The following is a 19,676-nucleotide window of genomic DNA, read 5'->3' as shown; positions in this document are numbered from 1 at the left end:
TTAAGATTGAAGATAAGAACTTCTGGTTGCCATGGGATGAAGACAATTAAGTGGTTTCGCTTAAAAGAAGAGAGTGTGAGGAATCGTTTTAGGGAGAGAGTGTTAGAGAGGATTTCGGATGGACTGGAAAGTGTACAAGATTGGTGGAAACAATTCAAAAGTAATCCTGAGCTGTGCAATCGAGGTACTTGGTGAGACATCTGGAAAGATTAGAGAGCAGAAGGAGGGTTGGTGGTGGAATAATGATGTACAAGTGGCAGTGACAGCTAAGAGGAAGGCAAAGCAGAAGTGGGATGAGTCAAGAGTGGAAGAGGACAGAGAGGTGTACAAAGAGAGAAAGCAAGAAGCCAAGAGAGTTGTGGCACAGGCGAAGGCCATGGCATATCAAGATCTGTATGATCAATTAGAAACAAAGGAAGGATAGAGAAAAATTTACCAACTAGCGAAATGTAGAAATAAAGCAGCTAAGGACATCTTACATGTGAGGCAGATCAAAGATGCTGAAGGAAGAGTATTATGGAGGGATGCGGACATAAGAAACAGATGGAAAATATACTTTGAGGGACTTCTGAATGAGGAAAATGCAAGGACTCACAGAGGAGATGGGCAGCCTTCTGAGGGGATGGTGCAGAACATCAGTAGAATGGAAATGACAGAGGCCATGAAGAGGATGAGGAATGGAAAAGCGGTGGGCCCCGACAGAATTCCAGTGGAGGCATGGAAGGCACTGGGGGAAGAGGGAATTGACCTGCTGTGGGACCTGTTCATGAAAGTTTGCAAACAGGAAAATATACCCGAGGAATGGAGGGAGAATACTCTTGTTCCCATCTACAAGGGTAAAGGGGATCCACAAGACTGTAAAAATTACAGAGGAATAAAGTTGATGTCCCACACAATGAAGATCCTAGAAAGGGTTCTTGATGGTAGATTGAGGGAGGAGGTGGAAATTGCCAAGGAACAATTTGGCTTCATGCCTGGTAGATCAACAACAGATGCTATCTTTGGGTTACGACAGATGATGGAAAAATATCGAGAGAAACAAAGGGAGCTACATCTGGTATTTATTGATCTGGAGAAAGCATACGATAGAGTGCCAAGGCAAGAAGTCTGGAGGTGTCTGAGGGAGAAGAAGGTGCCTGAGAAATATGTCAGGTTGGTGCAGGAAATGTACAGAAATGTGAAGACAAGTGTTCGGACCTGTTTGGGACAGACAGAAAGTTTTCAAGTAACAGTTGGCTTGCATCAAGGGTCAGCATTAAGTCCGTTTCTGTTTAATATTGTGATGGAGGTAGTAACAGAAGAGGTGAGAGAAGATGCACCTTGGACAATGTTGTATGCAGATGGCATCTTGCTGTGTGTAGATTCAAGAGAAGAAGCGGAAACTAAACTGGAAAGATGGAGAAAAGTACTGGAAGAGAGAGGTATGAGACTGAGCAGAAGTAAGACAGAGTATATGTGTTGCGCAGTGGGCGGTGGCCTGGAGACAGACCTGGAGCTGGAAGGAAATGTCATCAGGAAGGTGAGAGACTTTAGATACTTAGGTTCGACAGTGGAAGAAGATGGAGGAGGTGAGAAGGAAGTGGGATGCAGGATACAAGCAGGTTGGAGGAACTGGAGGGAGATGGCTGGAGTGTTATGTGATAAGAGGGTGCCGATCAATCTGAAAGGCAAAATTTATAGGACAGTAGTGAGGCCAGCTATGACATATGCTATAGAAACTGTGGCCCTGAGGAAAAATAACATTAGCCGGATGGAAGTAGCAGAGATGAGAATGCTTAGGTGGATGTGCGGTGTGACCAGAAAGGATCATCTGAGAAATGACTATGTCAGGGGAACAGTGAAAGTTACGAACATAGGAGCGAAAATACAGGAGGCAAGGTTGAGATGGTTTGGTCATGTGATGAGGAGGGAGGACGAATATGTGGGAAGAAGGGTCATGCAGATGGATGTGCAAGGAAGGCGGAAGCGTGGGCGGCCAAAGAAGAGATGGAGGGAGCTGGTAGAAGAGGACTTGAAGATGAAGAACTTGGATGTGGTGACAGCCCAAGACAGGAAGGTGTGGAGGAGACTCATAACAAACAGTGACCCCACTTAAGTGGGAGAAGCTGCTGAAGAAGAAGAAGTTATGGCTGAGTTGGATAAAGAGAATGGATACACTGATGGATTTTTCTAAGGCATTTGATAGGATACCACACAAAAAGCTGTTGCATAAACTGGAGAATATGGAATTGGAATATAAACTCTTGACTTGGATCAGGAGATGGTTGACAGACAGATATCAAAAAGTGGTATGCAGTGGGTGCGAATCTGCCAGATTTAAGGTGGTGTATCTCAGGGTTCATTCTTGGACTATTATTGTTCAATCTATACATTGACATCAGACAGGATCTAACATCAGATGTACAATTGTTTGCTGATGATGTGAAGATAGGCAGGGCAATCATGGATGCTACTGTATTCAGCAATTATAAAATGATTTGAATGGACCGGAAATTTGGACAAATGAAAATAACTGTCAGTTTAATGGTAGTAAGTGTAAAGTTAACTTTGGCATGATTAGAGTTCCAGCAGCATATTATATTAGTGGGGTTATGCTACACGAAATTGAAGAGGCAAGGGATCTTGGCATATTGATGGATAGGAATTTGAAGTTCAAAGGTCACATAACAAAAGTTGCAAATACAACTCGGATAATTGCAATGTGTGTGCACACGCGTACACACACACATACAGTGTTTCAGAATACCCATTACCAACGTCTATGGTATGTGGGAGGGGGGAGGGTCAGGGTCCTCTACCACCTTCACAAGGGTTTCCTACATGACTCTTCCTGTGGCCTGAGACACTGGGTGACGTCTGCTAATCCATCGCCCACCAAACATTTGGTGGAGGTAGTGTCAGACATCACGCGAAAAGTGTGGTAGCACACTGTCGTGTTGCCTAATGTGCAGTGGCACATTTTCCAACAACTGTGGCAGTGTCTCCTGCACAAATGCCAAGTACATGGGACCCTTCAGGCTGGGGTGGGTGGAAGAAGATACAGTCTGATCAACTCGTCACCAACGATGCCTGTCCACATGTTGATGGTGGACTTGTTCTGACTGTGAGGGTTGTCCTTGGACTAAATGTGGCTCTTTTGGTAGTTCTGCAAGCCTTCCCTAGTGAATACAGCGTCATCGGTGAAGAGCATTAGTTCTGGAAATCCAGGCTCTTCTACACAACGTTGACTGAACTACCCTACAAAACCTAACCCTTCATGCAAAATTGGTTGGGCTCAGTATGTGAACCTTCTGATACCAGAAAGGGTGAAGCTGATTGGCATGCAGAGCATGCCAGGTGCTGGAGTGAGGAACACTCATGGCATATACATTGTCACAGGTATTCAGAGAAGGGGTTTCTACAACCTGACAAAGCATCTCGTCAAAGTCCGGGTATGACAAGTCCTTGGAGCTCCACATTCATGGCTGTTGGCATTGAAGTAACCTGTTTCTGTAACCTTTGATTCATGTTGGCAAACAGGATGTGCGATGGAGTTGGACAGTGTGGGAAGTGCTGTGTGTACAACTGATGTGCAGCCCTTCCCATTACATTGAGCTTCACTGTATGTTGGCATAGTCAGCATTTGTGTAATTTGCCATTGTGCATTAATGTGGTGTGTGTTAATGCAACACTGCATTATCATCACTAGGGAGAGGAGTTTTATGATTTCAGCATTGAACTCAACTTGAGGGGTGATCCAATCTTGATTGTGAGGGACTATATTGAAATGTTCATTTTGTTTGCTGATCACCCATTTGTTGTGGTTGAGTTCATGATAACATTACGTAAATGTCCTTTCCCTAATTACCACAAATCACCCCTTGATGTTAATGGCCTGATCCATATCAGTGACTGAACTCATATCAGCACAGACCTGGAAACATTTTCAACCTGTACCATTGCAATGGTACATTTGGGGACATTAGCAATATACATAGTAAGCTAGTCACACCAATTTGGTCAACCATTAACACTACTGGCCTGATAACTGGTTCAAAGAAACATACAACAGGCTAGAGTCCTGTTATCTATTTGGCTAGAGATTACTGATAAATAAATTATAACAAAATCAGTATTGATGGTAACCATTAAATGAAATAAGAGCTGAAATTGAGGGTTTTCTGGAGAACTTGAAAGAAACGTTATGTAGGTAGAATGTATGCTATCCATATTCTTAAGATTTTTATGCATGCCACCATTATTGTTTAGATTAGTATGATTGATCAGAATTTCTTAAATTTGCATTCATAAGATTTTGTATGATGTCATGAACAGGTTCCTTTCCATTCGGGTGTAGGGTGTTAAGAGCATGATCAGAGAGGCTTGATTTACCAGAATTGTTCAAGTTGATGTGCTGCTTGTGTTATTTTTTACAGATTGGTCTCTGAAAGCACTACTCATCAACTTGTGAACTAAAACCGAACTAACACGATTAAGATGAAAACTCTTAAAATAGATCTGTTTTTGAGGGTGATCATGACTCCAAGTTTTGTGAAGGGTGGTGGTAAGAGTTTGCATGTATGCATTGGACAGTATGTGTTGCCTTGCAGAAGACAAGGATAAATTTCCCAAAGGAAGATATGTGCAAGTACATTCATAAAAAGGCGAGTTTCGGTTTTCAATTTCAGTAGTAAATTGTATGCATTTGTGTTGTTTGTTCAGGTGGCTGAGGAATGTGTTTAGAGTTCGGTGGCTGAATAGCCATATAATAAACATTGCCAATGTATTTAAGCCAAAGTGTGTGTTTTAAAGTCAAGCAATCTAGAGCATGTTGCTCAAAAACTTCCATATAAAAGTTAGTGATAGGAGGGGATAGTGGTGAGCCAATGGCTCTACCTTATTTTTGTAGGTTGAAGCTATTTTGTACGTGAATTAATCAGAATGTAGTACACGGGCAAAATGTCGGGTGGAAATTTATTCTGTAAAAGAATTGTCATTGATTGTGACCTTTGTGAAAAGGGCAAAACATCAAAATTGACTAATAAACCATCTTTGTTGAGTGTTCTTTTTTTTTTTTTTTTTTTTTTTTTTTTTTTTTTGTTATTTAATGGAGTGTTGCAATTTTTTTAAAATTTTTATTTACACACATATACATAGGAGGGGAAATGACCAACTCCTTTGGTGTTGATGCTAATTTCTGGGCTAGGTGACAATTAGGGCTATACATACCTTCAACTAGTGGCCAAAGCAGAACATTGTGTTGGTATACTTTAGGAAAACCATTAATTCTAGGAAAGCTTGCGTAATGTCATAATAGCTTGTTGATGTTATCTGATGGCCAAGAAGTGACTGACTCAAATAATTTAACTGTTTTCATCTTAATCGTGTTAGTTGGATTTTAGTTCACAAGTTGATAAGTAGTGCTTTCAGAGACCAATATGTTTAAAATGGCTGTAGCATTCGTTACTTTGTCAGCTTTTGTGATAACAATATCCTTATTAGCTCTTAATGACTTGACAGCTGCTAGTTATGTTTTGGTGAGATTGCAACATATTGCTTTGGTATTATTCAATCCTGGGCTGTATTTTCTTATATATATATAAGCTTTTGGACCATGTTATTAAACAAAGTAGTAAACTAATGTCAAAATATGGAGAATTTAGATTATCTTTACTTTGTGCATGCTCTGCATCATATGTATCGATTGCAGAAGAAAATCTGCTGTGGTAAATTTGAAAAGACACAGTTTTAAAAAAGAACTAGAACTGTTGAACAGGGAAACAAAATATCATGTTTGTGTTCTAAATAGGAACATTTAGAGCAATTAATGTTTTACAGCACATAAGGCAATTCATAAAATTTTAAGCATTTAAAATTCATTATGTTTAAGTTTCTTATGTCTTAAATAAATGCTTTATTTTGTGTACTAGTTTATATTGATTTTTATAGCTTAATTCTATTCAAAAGCACCAGGTCATAAACAAAAATGCAGTTTTACATTTTTATTTTCTATTTTTCAGAAACTCTCCTTTAAAATTTCCATTTGGTATATAGAAGTAGTAGTATCCAAGCAGATAATAAAGCAGTTCAACCTGGAAAAGACACCATGGAAGATAGGTGGAATGAGAATATAACAGATGAGGATAGTGAAGAAGAAACTTCATCAGAAGAGCAGTCTGAAAGGTCTACAACAGAGCAGCCAGTTGGAAACAAGAATTGTATGGAAAAACAGGAAATGTGTTTAAATAGAAAGATAAAGTTACTGAATTCCAAAGTGGGATATTATTCCTTCCATTCAAATACATCATCTCCTCAAATCAGCTCACAAGAATCTGACACATCTCCCAAAATTTCTAGGGATCATAAATTTTTTAAAGTTATGCTTTCTCACTTGAATCACAATATGAATGCAGTTTCAACTCCTACACAGAAGAGAGGAGTTCAAGATAATTCATTGAGTTTCACTGTGCCATCCACTTCAAAGCATGTGAGAACATCTTATCCTTTTGATGACCGCTGTAATATAAAACGGCAGAAATTGAATAGTGTTGCTTACAAAATAACTACTCCAACTTCAGACTGTATATCTACCTCTGATCAAAATCAGCGCTCTTCTCACCAGAAAACTCATACTTGGTCAGGTGATTCATTAAAAAATGGAAACAGACCTGCATATTTAACTCCACAAGCAACTACAACTGGAAGATTCAATAATCATACTTCTCTTCCAAGATATAATGTTACTAGCCTTAGGACCATTGAACCTGGTGTTGGACTTGTTGATACCCACTGCCATATAGATTTTCTTTTTCGGAAACAAAATTTCAAAGGCAGTTACTCAGAGTACAGAACTTTACATATAGACACATATCCGCAGTGTTATGAAGGGTGTATTGCAGTTTTTTGTGATCCAGAAACATTTGGAAAGGTAATATTTTAAGTTTGGATTTAGTCAAATATTTCCTGAGAAGTAGTCCTTCTATTTAAACAATGTTAAATAATATGAATACTTATAATTACATAATATCAAAATTAAAATAGCCATATTTTAATAGATCAAACATTTTTGCTACATTCTAAAGTGAATGGCATCTTTTCGTTTTATCATATTTATCTGTCCACATGAAACAGTTCAAGCAGATTAAGCAGTATAGATTATTATTATGCTCTTGCAGGGAGTAGTCCAGTCAAGAGAGTTAGTCACTCATACTTAAATACTTTTTGTACCTCTCTTTGAACACAATCACTGATAATGCACTCACATTATTTCATGGTAGCCCATTCCACACATACTCATTACTTGTCATGAAAAAGAATGTGGACATTGCTTTCTAGCCAGATTCCATGTGGTGATGTAAATTCTGATGAGTTTGATAAAACTTAACATTTAAGATGAGGAAAAATTGTAAGTCAGTTTTAATTTTCATTAAAATTGGGACCATGGTGACTGCTATTTTATGTGAAAACGAAAATACATTTCATTGAGATACTAACTAGTAACTTCACTCTGGAGTTAAGCATACAATGAAATTTCCTTAGAGTGCTGGTGATTTTAACCACTTTGAGGATATCAGTCAAATCCACTGAATCTTATTGTGGATGTAATTGTTTTTATATTTTTCTGCTAAACCTGCCTTTTGTTCATTAGCATTAAAGTAACATAGCTTAATACTGCAAATATACTTGAAGTGCAATATTGTATGTGCATCTTAAGTGCTATAGTTCATGACACATTTTTCAGATTCCTATCAGAGTTTTTGTTGAAACTCCTGGTACTTTCAGCTGACATCTACTTAACCTGCATAACTGTTTCCCCCTTTTAGTGCCTTTCAAGAGCATCATTAGTACTTGCAAAATATTGCAGATGTCTAGTTTATTGAATGGCTACTGTGAAAGTAGTTTTCCAGTCTTACCTTGTCATCCATTGCATCAGTTATGTCGAGAATACCAAAAAATTATCCTTTTTAGATTTGCAAACATGAAATTAAAATAATAAACTAAGAATAAATAAGCAAATTGAATTTTTTTTTTTTTTTCATTAGTAATTTTGACTGTTGCTAACATTAACATCATGTGGACAACACTTTATTACGCTAGTATTAATATTCAAAATTCAGATACACAAACTCATATATTATTTGATTAGACCTTTCTATCTTTTATTAGATTCTGTTTAGAGGGAGAATTACACAGAGATAACTACTCTGTGCATTGCTGTTATTATTTAGCATTTGTGTGCGCGTGTGTGTTGTAAAGAGTTAGCCATGCCCGTGTGTAAAGGGAAAGACATTTTTTAATACAAGCAGTGTATAATTAAATACCAGGAGTTAAGCGAATATATCTAAAATAGAGTAGGAGTGAGATGGATGAACAGTGAAATCAAATCTTACAAAAGCAGTTGTTATGGAGGAGGTAAAAGACAATTTGTAGTGGACAGATGCATAAAGAATATAAACTGTGGGCCAGAAATATAACAAGCATGGTTAAAAAAGGAAAGAAAAATATGAGAGGAGATTGGCCAGTCAAGTCAAAGCTAATTCAAGGGAATTTTTCTGCTATGTGGCATGCAAGAGGAAAAATAATTATGGCAGGCTGACACTGGTACATAGTTATGGTAGCAAAGTAACCACAGCAAATGATATAGTGGAATTATTTAATGAACACTAACAGTGTATATCATAGTGGTGTGAGTGCCGTGCAACATGCAGAAGGGAGGTGTATCAAGTGTTGCTTGGGTTAATGTTAATAAGGCTGTGGTAATGGATGACATATCGCCATGTATTTTTAAAGAATGTGCCAAAGAGTTAGCCATGCCCTTGACCTTGTTATTTAATGAAAGTCTTGCAGTGGGGAAGATTCCTAAAGAGTGGAAAGAAAGTAAAACAGTAATTCTCTACAAGCATGATTGTTTTAGGACAGAAGTTTCCAATTATAGACTTTTCTATATATCTTCAGTTGTGGTCAAAGTATTGAAGAAACTGGTTAGAAATAGAATACAGGATTGGGTTGATGGACATAAGATTCTCTACGATGGTCAGCATGGGTTTGTAAAGGGCAGGTTTTGTTTTAGCAATCAGCTTACGTTTTATGATGTCGGATAAGGAAGATTCATATATATAGTGATTTTCTTGGACTTTGCAAAGGCATTTGTTAGATTTCCACATAGATTGTGTATAAGCTGCAGAAGATGGGATTAGATAATAGTATTCAATCCATCTAACCAATATGACTTTCTGAAAGTTACCAGCAAGTTTTGTGCATGATGGAGCACTGTCTCAGAAAAGGAAAGGGACAAGTGGTGTGTTCCAGGGTCCTGTTCTTAGGCCTCTAATGTTTAACTTATTTGTTAATGATATTTCATGGGATTGTCTGGCGATCTTCCAATGTTTACCAACGATTCAAAGTTAGGTAGAATTATCAGGAGTATTGCATGCTAATTCTCTTCAGGAAGATTTGAATATATTTTTAGCTCAGACAGATGAGTGGGGTTATAGTTTTATTATTAATAAATGCAAGATGTTACACTTTGGGGTATGGAGATATAAAAACTGCATACTGTATTGGCGGAGCTGCACTTTAAGAAGTGGATGAGATTCAGGATCTTGGGTTGAAGGTAGGCAGTGGACTAAAGTTCCAGGAGCACATTGCAAGTGTTGCAAAGACCACACATCATATTGCTGCTCTGATAAAAAGTACATTGACTTGTAGAGATGAGGAGCTGGTGGTCCCTCTTTATAAGGTGTTGGTCTGACCACACATGGACTATTGTGCTCATATTTGGTAGTCTAGTTTTCATTGTGATATGGAAACACTAGAAAGGGTCCAAAGATGAATGACCAAAATGATATCAGGACTCTGGAGTGTTGGTTATGAACAGTGTTTGAGGGCGTGTGGATTGTAGAGATGATGGATAGGAGTAAGAGAGGAGATGTGATAGAGATCTTCAGGTTAGTTAAGGGATTTTATCAGATTAATACAGAAGGAATTATAAAAACAAGTGGAAGTTAAGATGGGAAGAATGATAGGCTATCCCTGGAAGTTGTATAAAGAAGTGATAAATTTTTTACACGAAGAGTTGTTGGTGAGTGGAATGCATTGGAGTGCATTGTGAATACAGGGAGTGTAATTAGTTTCAGAGATTATCAGTTATTATGATAGATATGTTGCTGGTTGAGTGAGCCTCCGATGATGAGTATGTTGACTCCATGTAAGTTACCTAAATAATAATAATAGTAAATAAAATATGATTTTTTTTAATCATGTCTCATAGACTAATATATGCTAATGTATAAGTGGTTAACATTTTTTGCTCCAACATTTTTAGTTACACTTGGCATAAATTAGTCATAACTCTAGCAAAAGCTTAACTTGACCAAGTCTAGAACATGCAGCTATGAGATATACAGGCCAATTGTCCAGCAAAAATACTGTTTGTGTGGCAGTAGATGTTGTATTGTGACAGATTAACCTCCCAACTGGCTAGAGTGGATGAAATACTCAGGCCACCTTAGCATTTTTCATGAATTAAAAACATAGTTGTGCCTTAAGACTATTACATTTTTTTTATATATAATCTTTGTCAAGTAGCTTTATTTTATCCTCCTACATGTTTCGCCAATTTTTTCTATTGGCATCCTCAGGGAATACAAACTAGTAAGCTAAAATGAAGGTTACAGACTAGGTTATAACTGATGGTTCTAATTCATACAAAAAATTGGTAATAGTCTTATGAATAATTGTCAAGAAAAAATTCAACATAATGAATAGTTGTGCCTTTTATTGTGTAATTACGCTCCTCTGTCTCCCATTAATTCCTTAACTGCAATTGTAGAACCATTAGTGGATTAACTGTGATGGAGTGACCTGTGTCACTTGACTTAAGGTATATTGTTTTACTTTGAATTTCCTTCATTTTCTTTTGATATTTGAACTTTTCACTGCACAGTTTATTTATTGTCTGTTTTCAAAGATAAAAATGAATTTCATGTGTCTTAAAATAAATAATCTCTTCTGAAATGTCACAAGAGATCACTTTAGAATTTGTGAACTTATGAAGTTATATAGTAAAGTGTAATGGAACAAGATACTTCATTATTATTATTATCTGGCCTCCATGGAGTCAGAGACTCGTCCTGGGGGGGGGGTGATGCAGGATGCACACATATGATCACAACAAAGCTTATCCAACCATACCTTAAACTTCAGTGTGTCCAAGTTCACAACACACTCAGGTGATACATTCCACTGACCAACAACTTTCCATTTAAAGAACCTGTTTCTCACTCCTCTGCTCACACCCTTGTTATACAGTTTCTAGGGATGGCCTCTTGTTCCCCCCCCCCCCCCCCCCATTATATGAAAAATTTCTTCCATGTTAACCTGATAACAACCCCTGGCAAACTTTTATTATTATTATTACATGACACCTCCAGGGAGTTTAAAGACTACTCTACAACTGTCTCCACCAACTACAACGAACTACAACAATGCTATCTAATGTGTATCACCACCACTAGTATTTCCACAGATAATCACAAACATCCATGTCCACAGTGGGATTTGAACCCCCAGCTTTTTTGCTGGAGAGCAGATATGCTAACCACTCAGCCAGCATGGTTAGCCAAGTGGTTCGCTTTAGTTGGTGGATTTGAATGGTGGAGATGGAGAGTTGTAGAGTAGGTGCCCTCCCTCAATGAGTCGTTGGACTCCCTGGAGGTGTCAGATAATAATATGTCACAATAGAATCATAACCTCTTTATTTCTCCACATCAAGGTCCTCTGCATCATTGCCATTATCCGATGTGATGACTTCACAATTGTGCTGATCCACCACCACTTTCATATCTCTCATCTCCTTTACCTCCCTTAAAGTTCCCCCCCCCCCACCAAGTGTATACTTTGCATTCAATCATTGCTTATGATTGAATGAATTATAAGGACCTTGCAGGGTGGCCTTACAGAACAACTTGAATAGTCATTCTGTAACGCTAAAACATCTGCTCGACTCTGCATTACTCTCTCCAGTTTTGAACATCTGCAAACAGATTTTACAACTGCAGATAAATCCATCCCAATATTGAGTAAAATGAGAAAAACAAGGTAAGGAGAAAATTATGTATGGAGACTCTGTGATCAGAAGCATACTTAATGAAAGTATAACAAAATTATGTTTCCCTAGCACAAAACTTAATATTTAGTCATTCCATCTGGATGCAAAAGTGTAAGGCAAAAGAACTAATTGTCTTGGTTGTCACTAATGATCTGAGAAGTATCTATGAGAGAGGATGTAAAAGAGTTGTTTGATGAAGCAAAAATAAAGAGGGAGAAGGTGAAGATTGTGAGTCTCCTTCCAATTCCATGGTAGAGACAAATTGAGGAGGAGGGCATTGATAGCAAATGAATCGATATGCAGTTTGTACAGAAGGAATGATGTAGGATTTGTGGACGTATGTTCTGAGTTTGATGGAAAGAAGGATTTGTATAATGCACCTAAATAGTTTTTTGATGTTAGGTGTCTAGAGAGCTTTGTTCACCAAGCATGCTGAAGCACAAATTCAGGAAAAGCAATTAGAGTGGATGCAGATGAATGTGTGTGAGCATCCATGAGGCGAGTGAGTGTGAGAAATACCAACAGGTGTGGAATCTAGTCTCTCAAGCAGAAATATTGATTAGGGTAGTCATTTCAGAAAGTAAAGGTGGTTTGGGACACTAAAGGGATGCCATAATTTCTATCTATCAATGTCAGAAGTATCAGGAACAAAAGGGAGGATATTTTGGCAAGAGTAAGTGCAACCTCACCAAATGTTATGGACATTAGTGTGACTTGTAACTGTTGGTTGTTGCTATAGGCCAGGAGGTTCCAGAGATGATCTGGAAGATATGCATCAGCAAATTAGTATAATGAGTGCAGGTCAACTGATTGTTATAGGAGACTTTAACCATGGAGATATAGATTGGAAGGGAGAGAGAGAGATCACATGGTAAGAAGGAAATGGAATTTATGCACCTACTGAGAGATAATTACAAGAAAACCTTGCTTAACGCGAATTTGATAGACGTGATAATCAGTTAGTGCGATTGAGTGAAATGATATTAAATAAGAGCAAAGAATTTGCTACTGCTTCTTTAAGCATGCAGATCATCTGAAATAGAAGCCATTTAATGATCGAGATGGAGCATCTTCTATCACTCTGGATTGAGGATTATAACCAAAAAAGAATACCTCTTAGTACAGGGAATATTCAGGCAAAAGCGCTCAATATTTTTACCTCATTGAAAGAGACCAAATTTCAAGAGGAATGTGAAAGCTTTACTGCGAGTTTAGGATGATTTGACTGTTTTAAAAATTGAACTAAACTATATAACATAAGAATAACTGGGGAATCTGCTACTGCTGATAAAGATTCTGTGGCCAAGTTTCCTGAAGAACTGCAAAGCATAATTCAGGAGGGTGATTATGACAATCAGCAAATATTTAATGTTGACGAAATTGGTCTCTTTTGGAAGCGTATGCCAACAAAAACTTTCCTAGCTAAAAACTGAAGCATCTGAACCAGGATACAATGTATCTGAAGATCGTCTTATGCTTTTATTAGGAGGCAATGCAGAAGGCGACTTTAAACTCAAGCCTATGTTAGTTTATCGTGCGCAAAATTCAAGATCTAACATTATTGAAGAAATCTTCACAATTCGAAAAGAACTGGGATTTAATGAACTGGATAGTGAGGATGTGAGAAACTTGCTTGCTTCCCATTCAGAACATTTAAGCAAGAATGATCTCCTTCAACTAGAAAAACAGTGTGCATATGAAGATAAGGAGTGCAAAGTTACGGCTAAGAAGCTAACTGCAAAAGAACTAATTTTTTTCTCAAATTTATGCTAACTGATGGATGAATTATAATTATTCCTATTGTTTATTGTATTCGCTTAATGCGACTTTGCTTAGCACACATTAATTGATAGATTAATTAATCGTGTTACGCGAGGTTTTCCTGTAATTTATGCAGCACGTGATGGAACAGACTCAGTGTACAAGAGTATTGGACCTGGTCACAGGATCAGAAGACCCATCCGTAACCAAGGCAGTCACATTGCCTCTGATTGGGGAAAGTGACCATGCTGTCTTGACTTGGGAGATTGTAAAACAAGGAGTATATGTGGAACTACAAGGCAGTTGATTGTGATAAGCTTAGGAGGAAGCCTGAAGCTTTGCCATGCCATAAAATCATGCACAAGAAGAATGTTAGTAGTGCATGGTAGATAAGGGGCATCTTATTTGTCTGCCATGAAAGCAATATTAAATTGTTTACCTAAGGTCAGGAGGTTAATTAGGTAGGATTAGATGGATGAGTAATGTGATTAAGCACAACTATATACAGACTGTGTATGATGTGCCTATTTGTATGTGTGATTAAACTGTCAATCCAGTATTTTTCAATTTATAGAAATAATGGCTGCTGGAACCATTTGAGCTTTATTTTCTATTAAATATCTTCCTGAAGATGCTATCAGCCACGAAAACAGCAAAACGTGTCGGAGTAACCTTCATTTAATAAATAAAGGATCTACGAATCAAACCTGGTTAATCATTCATAGTTCATATAAAGTACTCTCGTTAATTATTTAAAAAATGTACTTGCCCGACACCCCATCCATTTTTTAATGATATGGCTCAATAAATTAGGAGTTAAATAAGATTAATGGTGCTGTATTGTTTTGATACAGCACCACTGTAAAAACAAATAACATTCTTGAAAATATAATTTGTTACATTATTTTTTGTTTTTCTGTTAGTAGAATGGCCCTTATTTTTCTATATTTTCTTAAGGTTAAAAAATTATTTTGTTTAGAAAGATATACAGTAGGGTCCATTTTTATGTGGTAGATACGTTCCACAGAAAAGCGCACAAAAAAGACCTAACTTACGTTGAAAAATTAGGGATCGTTCCATAATTTTCTAAAACTGCATAAAACTGAATCAGTGAATTAAAATAAACCTAAATCGCATAAAACGTTTATAAAAATTCAGGAAATAAGGATGCCTAAGTTTGTTTTAAAGCTTTATTCATTTAATTTTATTGAAAAGTAACAATTTTTTTTATATTTTGTCATCAGAGTTATTGTCGCTATTAGACAATATTCGGCAACGTTTGCGAACTGCTGCAAAATCACTTTCATCACCAGAAGAGATAGTCAGTACATCAGATCTGTATGGTAAAGGCAGTGGTTCTCCATAAACAGAATTAGCTTCACCCTCGTTCTGTGCTGATTTTTTTTCTTCTGACAATGTAATCAGTGATTAAACTTTGCGATGATGATTTTACTAATTTTTTATACAGCTCGCAATATCCAGACATACAGTTCTTCAGCTCACGTTGGAATTTAAAGACTTGTTCAGAATTTGTGTCATTAACTAGAAAATGATTTTTCATTTGCACAGTTCAAGACCTTCTCGAATTATATTTGCAGTGAGGGAGACAGGGTTTTCTTCTGCTTCACTATCGTTTTTTGGATCTTTGACGATATCTAAAGTTAATCGATATCCAATAATATCATCATTACTTAAGGCATTATCCACAAGCAGTTCATTTCATTCTGGCTAAATGTATCAAACCTTCTCCACCAATTTCCTGTGCCAAAGTAATGATTTCAGCTGATAATGTAGATGTTTTGCATGGTTGCACTGTTTGCAACACATCCAGGCCAAGCTGCTTTCCACCAGGCATTTAGAGTTTGTGGTCTTATTTCAACGATAGCAGATGCAACATGATTTAAGCAGTCCAAAATAGAAAATTTTTTCCGAACGTCAGTTACTGTTAATGATTCATTTTCTAGTTAATCCAATATAAATTGAAAAGTGTGCTTAATGTAATATTTTTTAAAAGTAACAATTATGCCTTGATCTAATGGCTGAATAATTCTTGTTGTATTGGGTGGAAAAAACACTACCTGCACATTTGGATGGTCTAAATGCAGATGACTTGGTGCATTGTCAACAATTAATAAAACTTTAAAAGCGAGAGCTTTTTGCTTCATATACCACTTCAGGTACAAAGCAATTATGGAACCATTCAGTAAATACAGCAGTTGTTACCTAGGCCTTTGTATTAGCCATCCAATGTACTAGTAGCTGTTTTCGGTCTTTGCCTTTTAGAGAACATGGTCTTAGAGATCGATTTACTAGGAGGAGGTTTCAACATTTGATTTCCTGGTGCATTGTTACAAAGTAACAACGTTAGTCGATCTTTGCTTGCTTTAAACCCACTTGTTTTTTTTTCACAGACTTTGCGATGTAAGTTCGACTAGGCATTTTCTTCCAAAACAATCCTGTTTCGTCAGCGTTAAACACTTGATTGGGACAACATCCCCCATCTGCGATAATTCTGGCTAACTTCTCCTGAAATTTTTTGGCTGCTTCATCTGTTGCTGCAACCTCCTCGCCTGTAATCTTCACATTATGAAGTGCATTCCTTTTTAAAAACCCAGTTAACCATCCTTTGCTAGCTGAAAATTCTTTATCAGCCTGGGAAGTGGAAGTAGATGGCTCCAGTTGCTTCATCTATTCATAAAACCGAAGAGCTTTTTGTTGAATTAAATAACCACTTATAGGAATTCTTCAAGTTAATTCTTCAATCCAAATTACGAGCCCTCGTTCCGTTTTTTCTAATAAAGCATTTCTTAACAGCAAAAAATCTTGCAGAGACAAGTTTCAACATGAGAAGTGGAAAGAGTTCTGGTGTAACACTTCAACAGGGATCTTCCATGAATTAGTGGACTCAACGCAGATACCTTCAGATTTTGACTTGCCTCGGAAAACTTGGTCCGCCCTTAACCAAATCTGCACCAACCATGGCAGATGTGCAGATCACCTTTACAAATGGAGCATGATTGCCTCACCCAGGTGCGACTGCCGATCACCCCACCAGACAATTAATCATATTACAGCAGAATGTTAGAATGTGTCCAATGTGCATACAGTGGAAACCTGTCAGACTTCATCCATGCTACCCCCAAGTGCAGTTGACTGGATAATCAACCCAGACATTCAGTTGTAGCCTATTCTTGAGTGTCTCTTTTATGACTGTATTATGTCTATTACTATATCCATATATATATATCAAGGATTAATGTAACTTTTCATGTGTGAGCCATGTGCTAAATAAATAAATAATAAAGCATCTCTTGAGTGCAATGATTATTTGGCACTTAGTTTTGTGCCAGAAATGACAGATTTTCTTATTGCGACTTCATTCTTTTTAATTGCACTTGTAGTAGATTCGCCTAAATTAAAATGTTTACCAATCGCCATAGATCACTCTCCTTTTGCTAAGCAATCTAAAATTGCAATTTTCATTTCCAAAGAAATTGCTTTTCTTTGGTGCTTTTTTTTTTCCATTGGGTCAAATAAATCTTTAAAATAAAAATTAGCAAAATTAGACTTTTGATAATGAAAAGACAAAACTTACATGCAAAATTAAACTTTTGGGTATTGTTATTTTTGAGTTGGGTATTGTTATTTATGTTATACTAATGCCATAGGCACATAAATCGATGGTTACTTAGAAAAAAAATTCAGACATCTTCAGTTTTGATAATAGGTTTAATGTCATTTTCCTTCATAATTTTTACATATTAAATAACGTTAAAAAAACTATTATGCAACGTAAAGTTTCCTGATCCCAGATGATGTACTTCATTTTTTCTCCTTCCCTCCTCTTCCATTAAAGAATATTATGTTGGTCATAGACAAGAACCAGTACAGAAATTTTTTGTAAATGTTCATTGAAAGAAGAATATTACTTTGAGATGGTATCACGTCTAATTACCTGATTGGCCAAGTGGATAATGTGGCTCTCTATCCACTTAGCTTTTGTTGCCATTCCCAGTCTGGCATTAATGATTGTGAATGATTTTAGTTGGTAAATGAATTTCATCACTTGGTTTGGCACCATCACCACTCTGCTTATTGGAGGCCTAAAGTGCATGACTAGTTCCATGTTCGGTTTTTAGAGTTGGGTTCTCAATTTATCTGATCCTTAGGTTTAAAATTTGGAATTCATTTAAAAAAAAAGATTCACTTAAAACATGGACACAGAAAAGATAGATTAAGTTATACAATTTTTTTTTTTTTTTTTTTTTTTTTTTTTTTTTGTATCTTATTTATATAATTTATTTTATAGAAACATGTATGGGAAGATATTTTAAATGAGAAAGGTGTATGGGGTGCTTTTGGTTGTCACCCACACATGGCTGAGGATTATACTTCTCAGAAAGAGAAAGATCTTGAAACTGCTCTTAACAATCCTAATGTTATTGCTTTAGGAGAAATTGGATTAGATTATTCATCCAGGTAAGCTATTTCATTGGATATTTTTTGTTCTATGCATGTATTTGTGTAAATAAAAACTTTATGGTTAAAACAAAGATATTCAAATATATGCTTTTTTTTTTTTTTCTCGAAAATCTATCTGAAGTGCCATCTATAAAATGATTTGATAGTAGTAGCGGATAATATGATAATTGTTGCACGTATCCTACAAATAAGAAAAGCAAAAGCGGATTATGAAAGAACATTGGCCATGCAGGTAAAGACAATCCCAAATAGTTTTTTCAATATGTTGCAAGTAAAAGAAAAAATGTTCATGGCAGAATGATTTTCAAAAATGCTGAGGGTAGGGAGGTAACCGAATCAGTCGATATAGTGGAATTACTTAGCGAGCACTTTGCAAGAGTATATCATCCAGGTGGTGACATTACAGGAATATAACAACTAACAGCCTATACTGGAATTGTAGTGAATGAAGTGGAGGTAAATAGTCTATTACAGAACCTCAATAGCAATACATCTGTGGGATTGGATGGTATACCAGCTCGTGTTGTACGAGAAGCGGCTAAAGAATTGTCAGTGCCCTTGACCATTTTGTTTAATTTGATCCTCCGGTCTGTGTCAGTCCCGGGGGGGGGTGGAAAGAGGGGAAAATAGTTCTGCTGCATAAAGGTGGTTCCAAGGCTGCTGTTGAAAATTACTGGCCGATCAGCATAACAGGAATCGTTATCAAGGTTTTGCAGAAAATAGTCAAGAGGAAAATATAAGATTGGATAGATGAAAATGGGACACTGTATCGGGGACAGCATGGTTTTGTGAAAGGTAGGTCATGCCTCAGTAACTTGCTCATGTATTATAACACAGTGACGGCTGAATTGGATAAGGGTAATGGGTTTACAGTGAGTCTACTGGACCTTGCTAAGGCCTTTGACTGGATACCACATGGAACTCTAATCAGTAAAATGCAGCATATGGGGATGGATATAGGGTTGGTGAGATGGATAGGAGGGTGGTTTATTCAGGAGTAGAGTGCACAAGACGGCCTGTGACTAGTGGTGTGCCACAAGGATCTGTTCTTGGACCACTGCTGTTTAATTTGTTCATTAACGATATAGGAAAGGATCTGAGAGGAACAGTTCATTTGTTCACGGATGATGCAAAGTTGGGTAGGGCAATAGTGAATGCAAATGATGTCAAAATTTTGCAGGATGATTTGGATAGATTGGAGGTCTGGGCTAAGGAGAATGGATGTCAATTTAATGTGGCAAAATGTAAGGTCATACATTTTGGGGTGAAAAGATTAGTAGCAGCTTACTACATTGGTGTAACTGTACTCCAGGAAATTGATGAGGCCAGAGATTTGGGAGTGGTG

At 37.0% G+C, this 19,676-nt stretch overlaps 1 protein-coding gene across 2 annotated transcripts in view; it reads left to right on the top strand.

Moving 5' to 3' along the window:
• LOC150106514 (3'-5' RNA nuclease TATDN2-like) overlaps positions 1-19,676 on the top strand; it is a 147,532-nt gene that overhangs the window by 54,078 nt on the left and 73,778 nt on the right. For both annotated transcript variants that reach the window (XM_090393170.1, XM_090393171.1), the window contains exons 2-3: positions 6,000-6,907; positions 18,159-18,328. In XM_090393170.1, the coding sequence (XP_090249296.1) occupies positions 6,086-6,907; positions 18,159-18,328 (992 nt within the window). In that variant the 5' untranslated portion in view covers positions 6,000-6,085. The remainder of the gene's footprint in view (positions 1-5,999; positions 6,908-18,158; positions 18,329-19,676) is intronic.

Source organism: Typopeltis vanoorti, chromosome 5 (genome assembly GCF_054136105.1).
Source record: "Typopeltis vanoorti isolate ZY-2024b chromosome 5, IOZ_Tvanoo_1.0, whole genome shotgun sequence".
Classification (NCBI taxonomy): domain Eukaryota; kingdom Metazoa; phylum Arthropoda; class Arachnida; order Uropygi; family Thelyphonidae; genus Typopeltis; species Typopeltis vanoorti.
The sequence above is the reverse complement of the archived record's forward strand: the minus strand, read 5'-3'. Positions and strand labels throughout refer to the sequence as shown.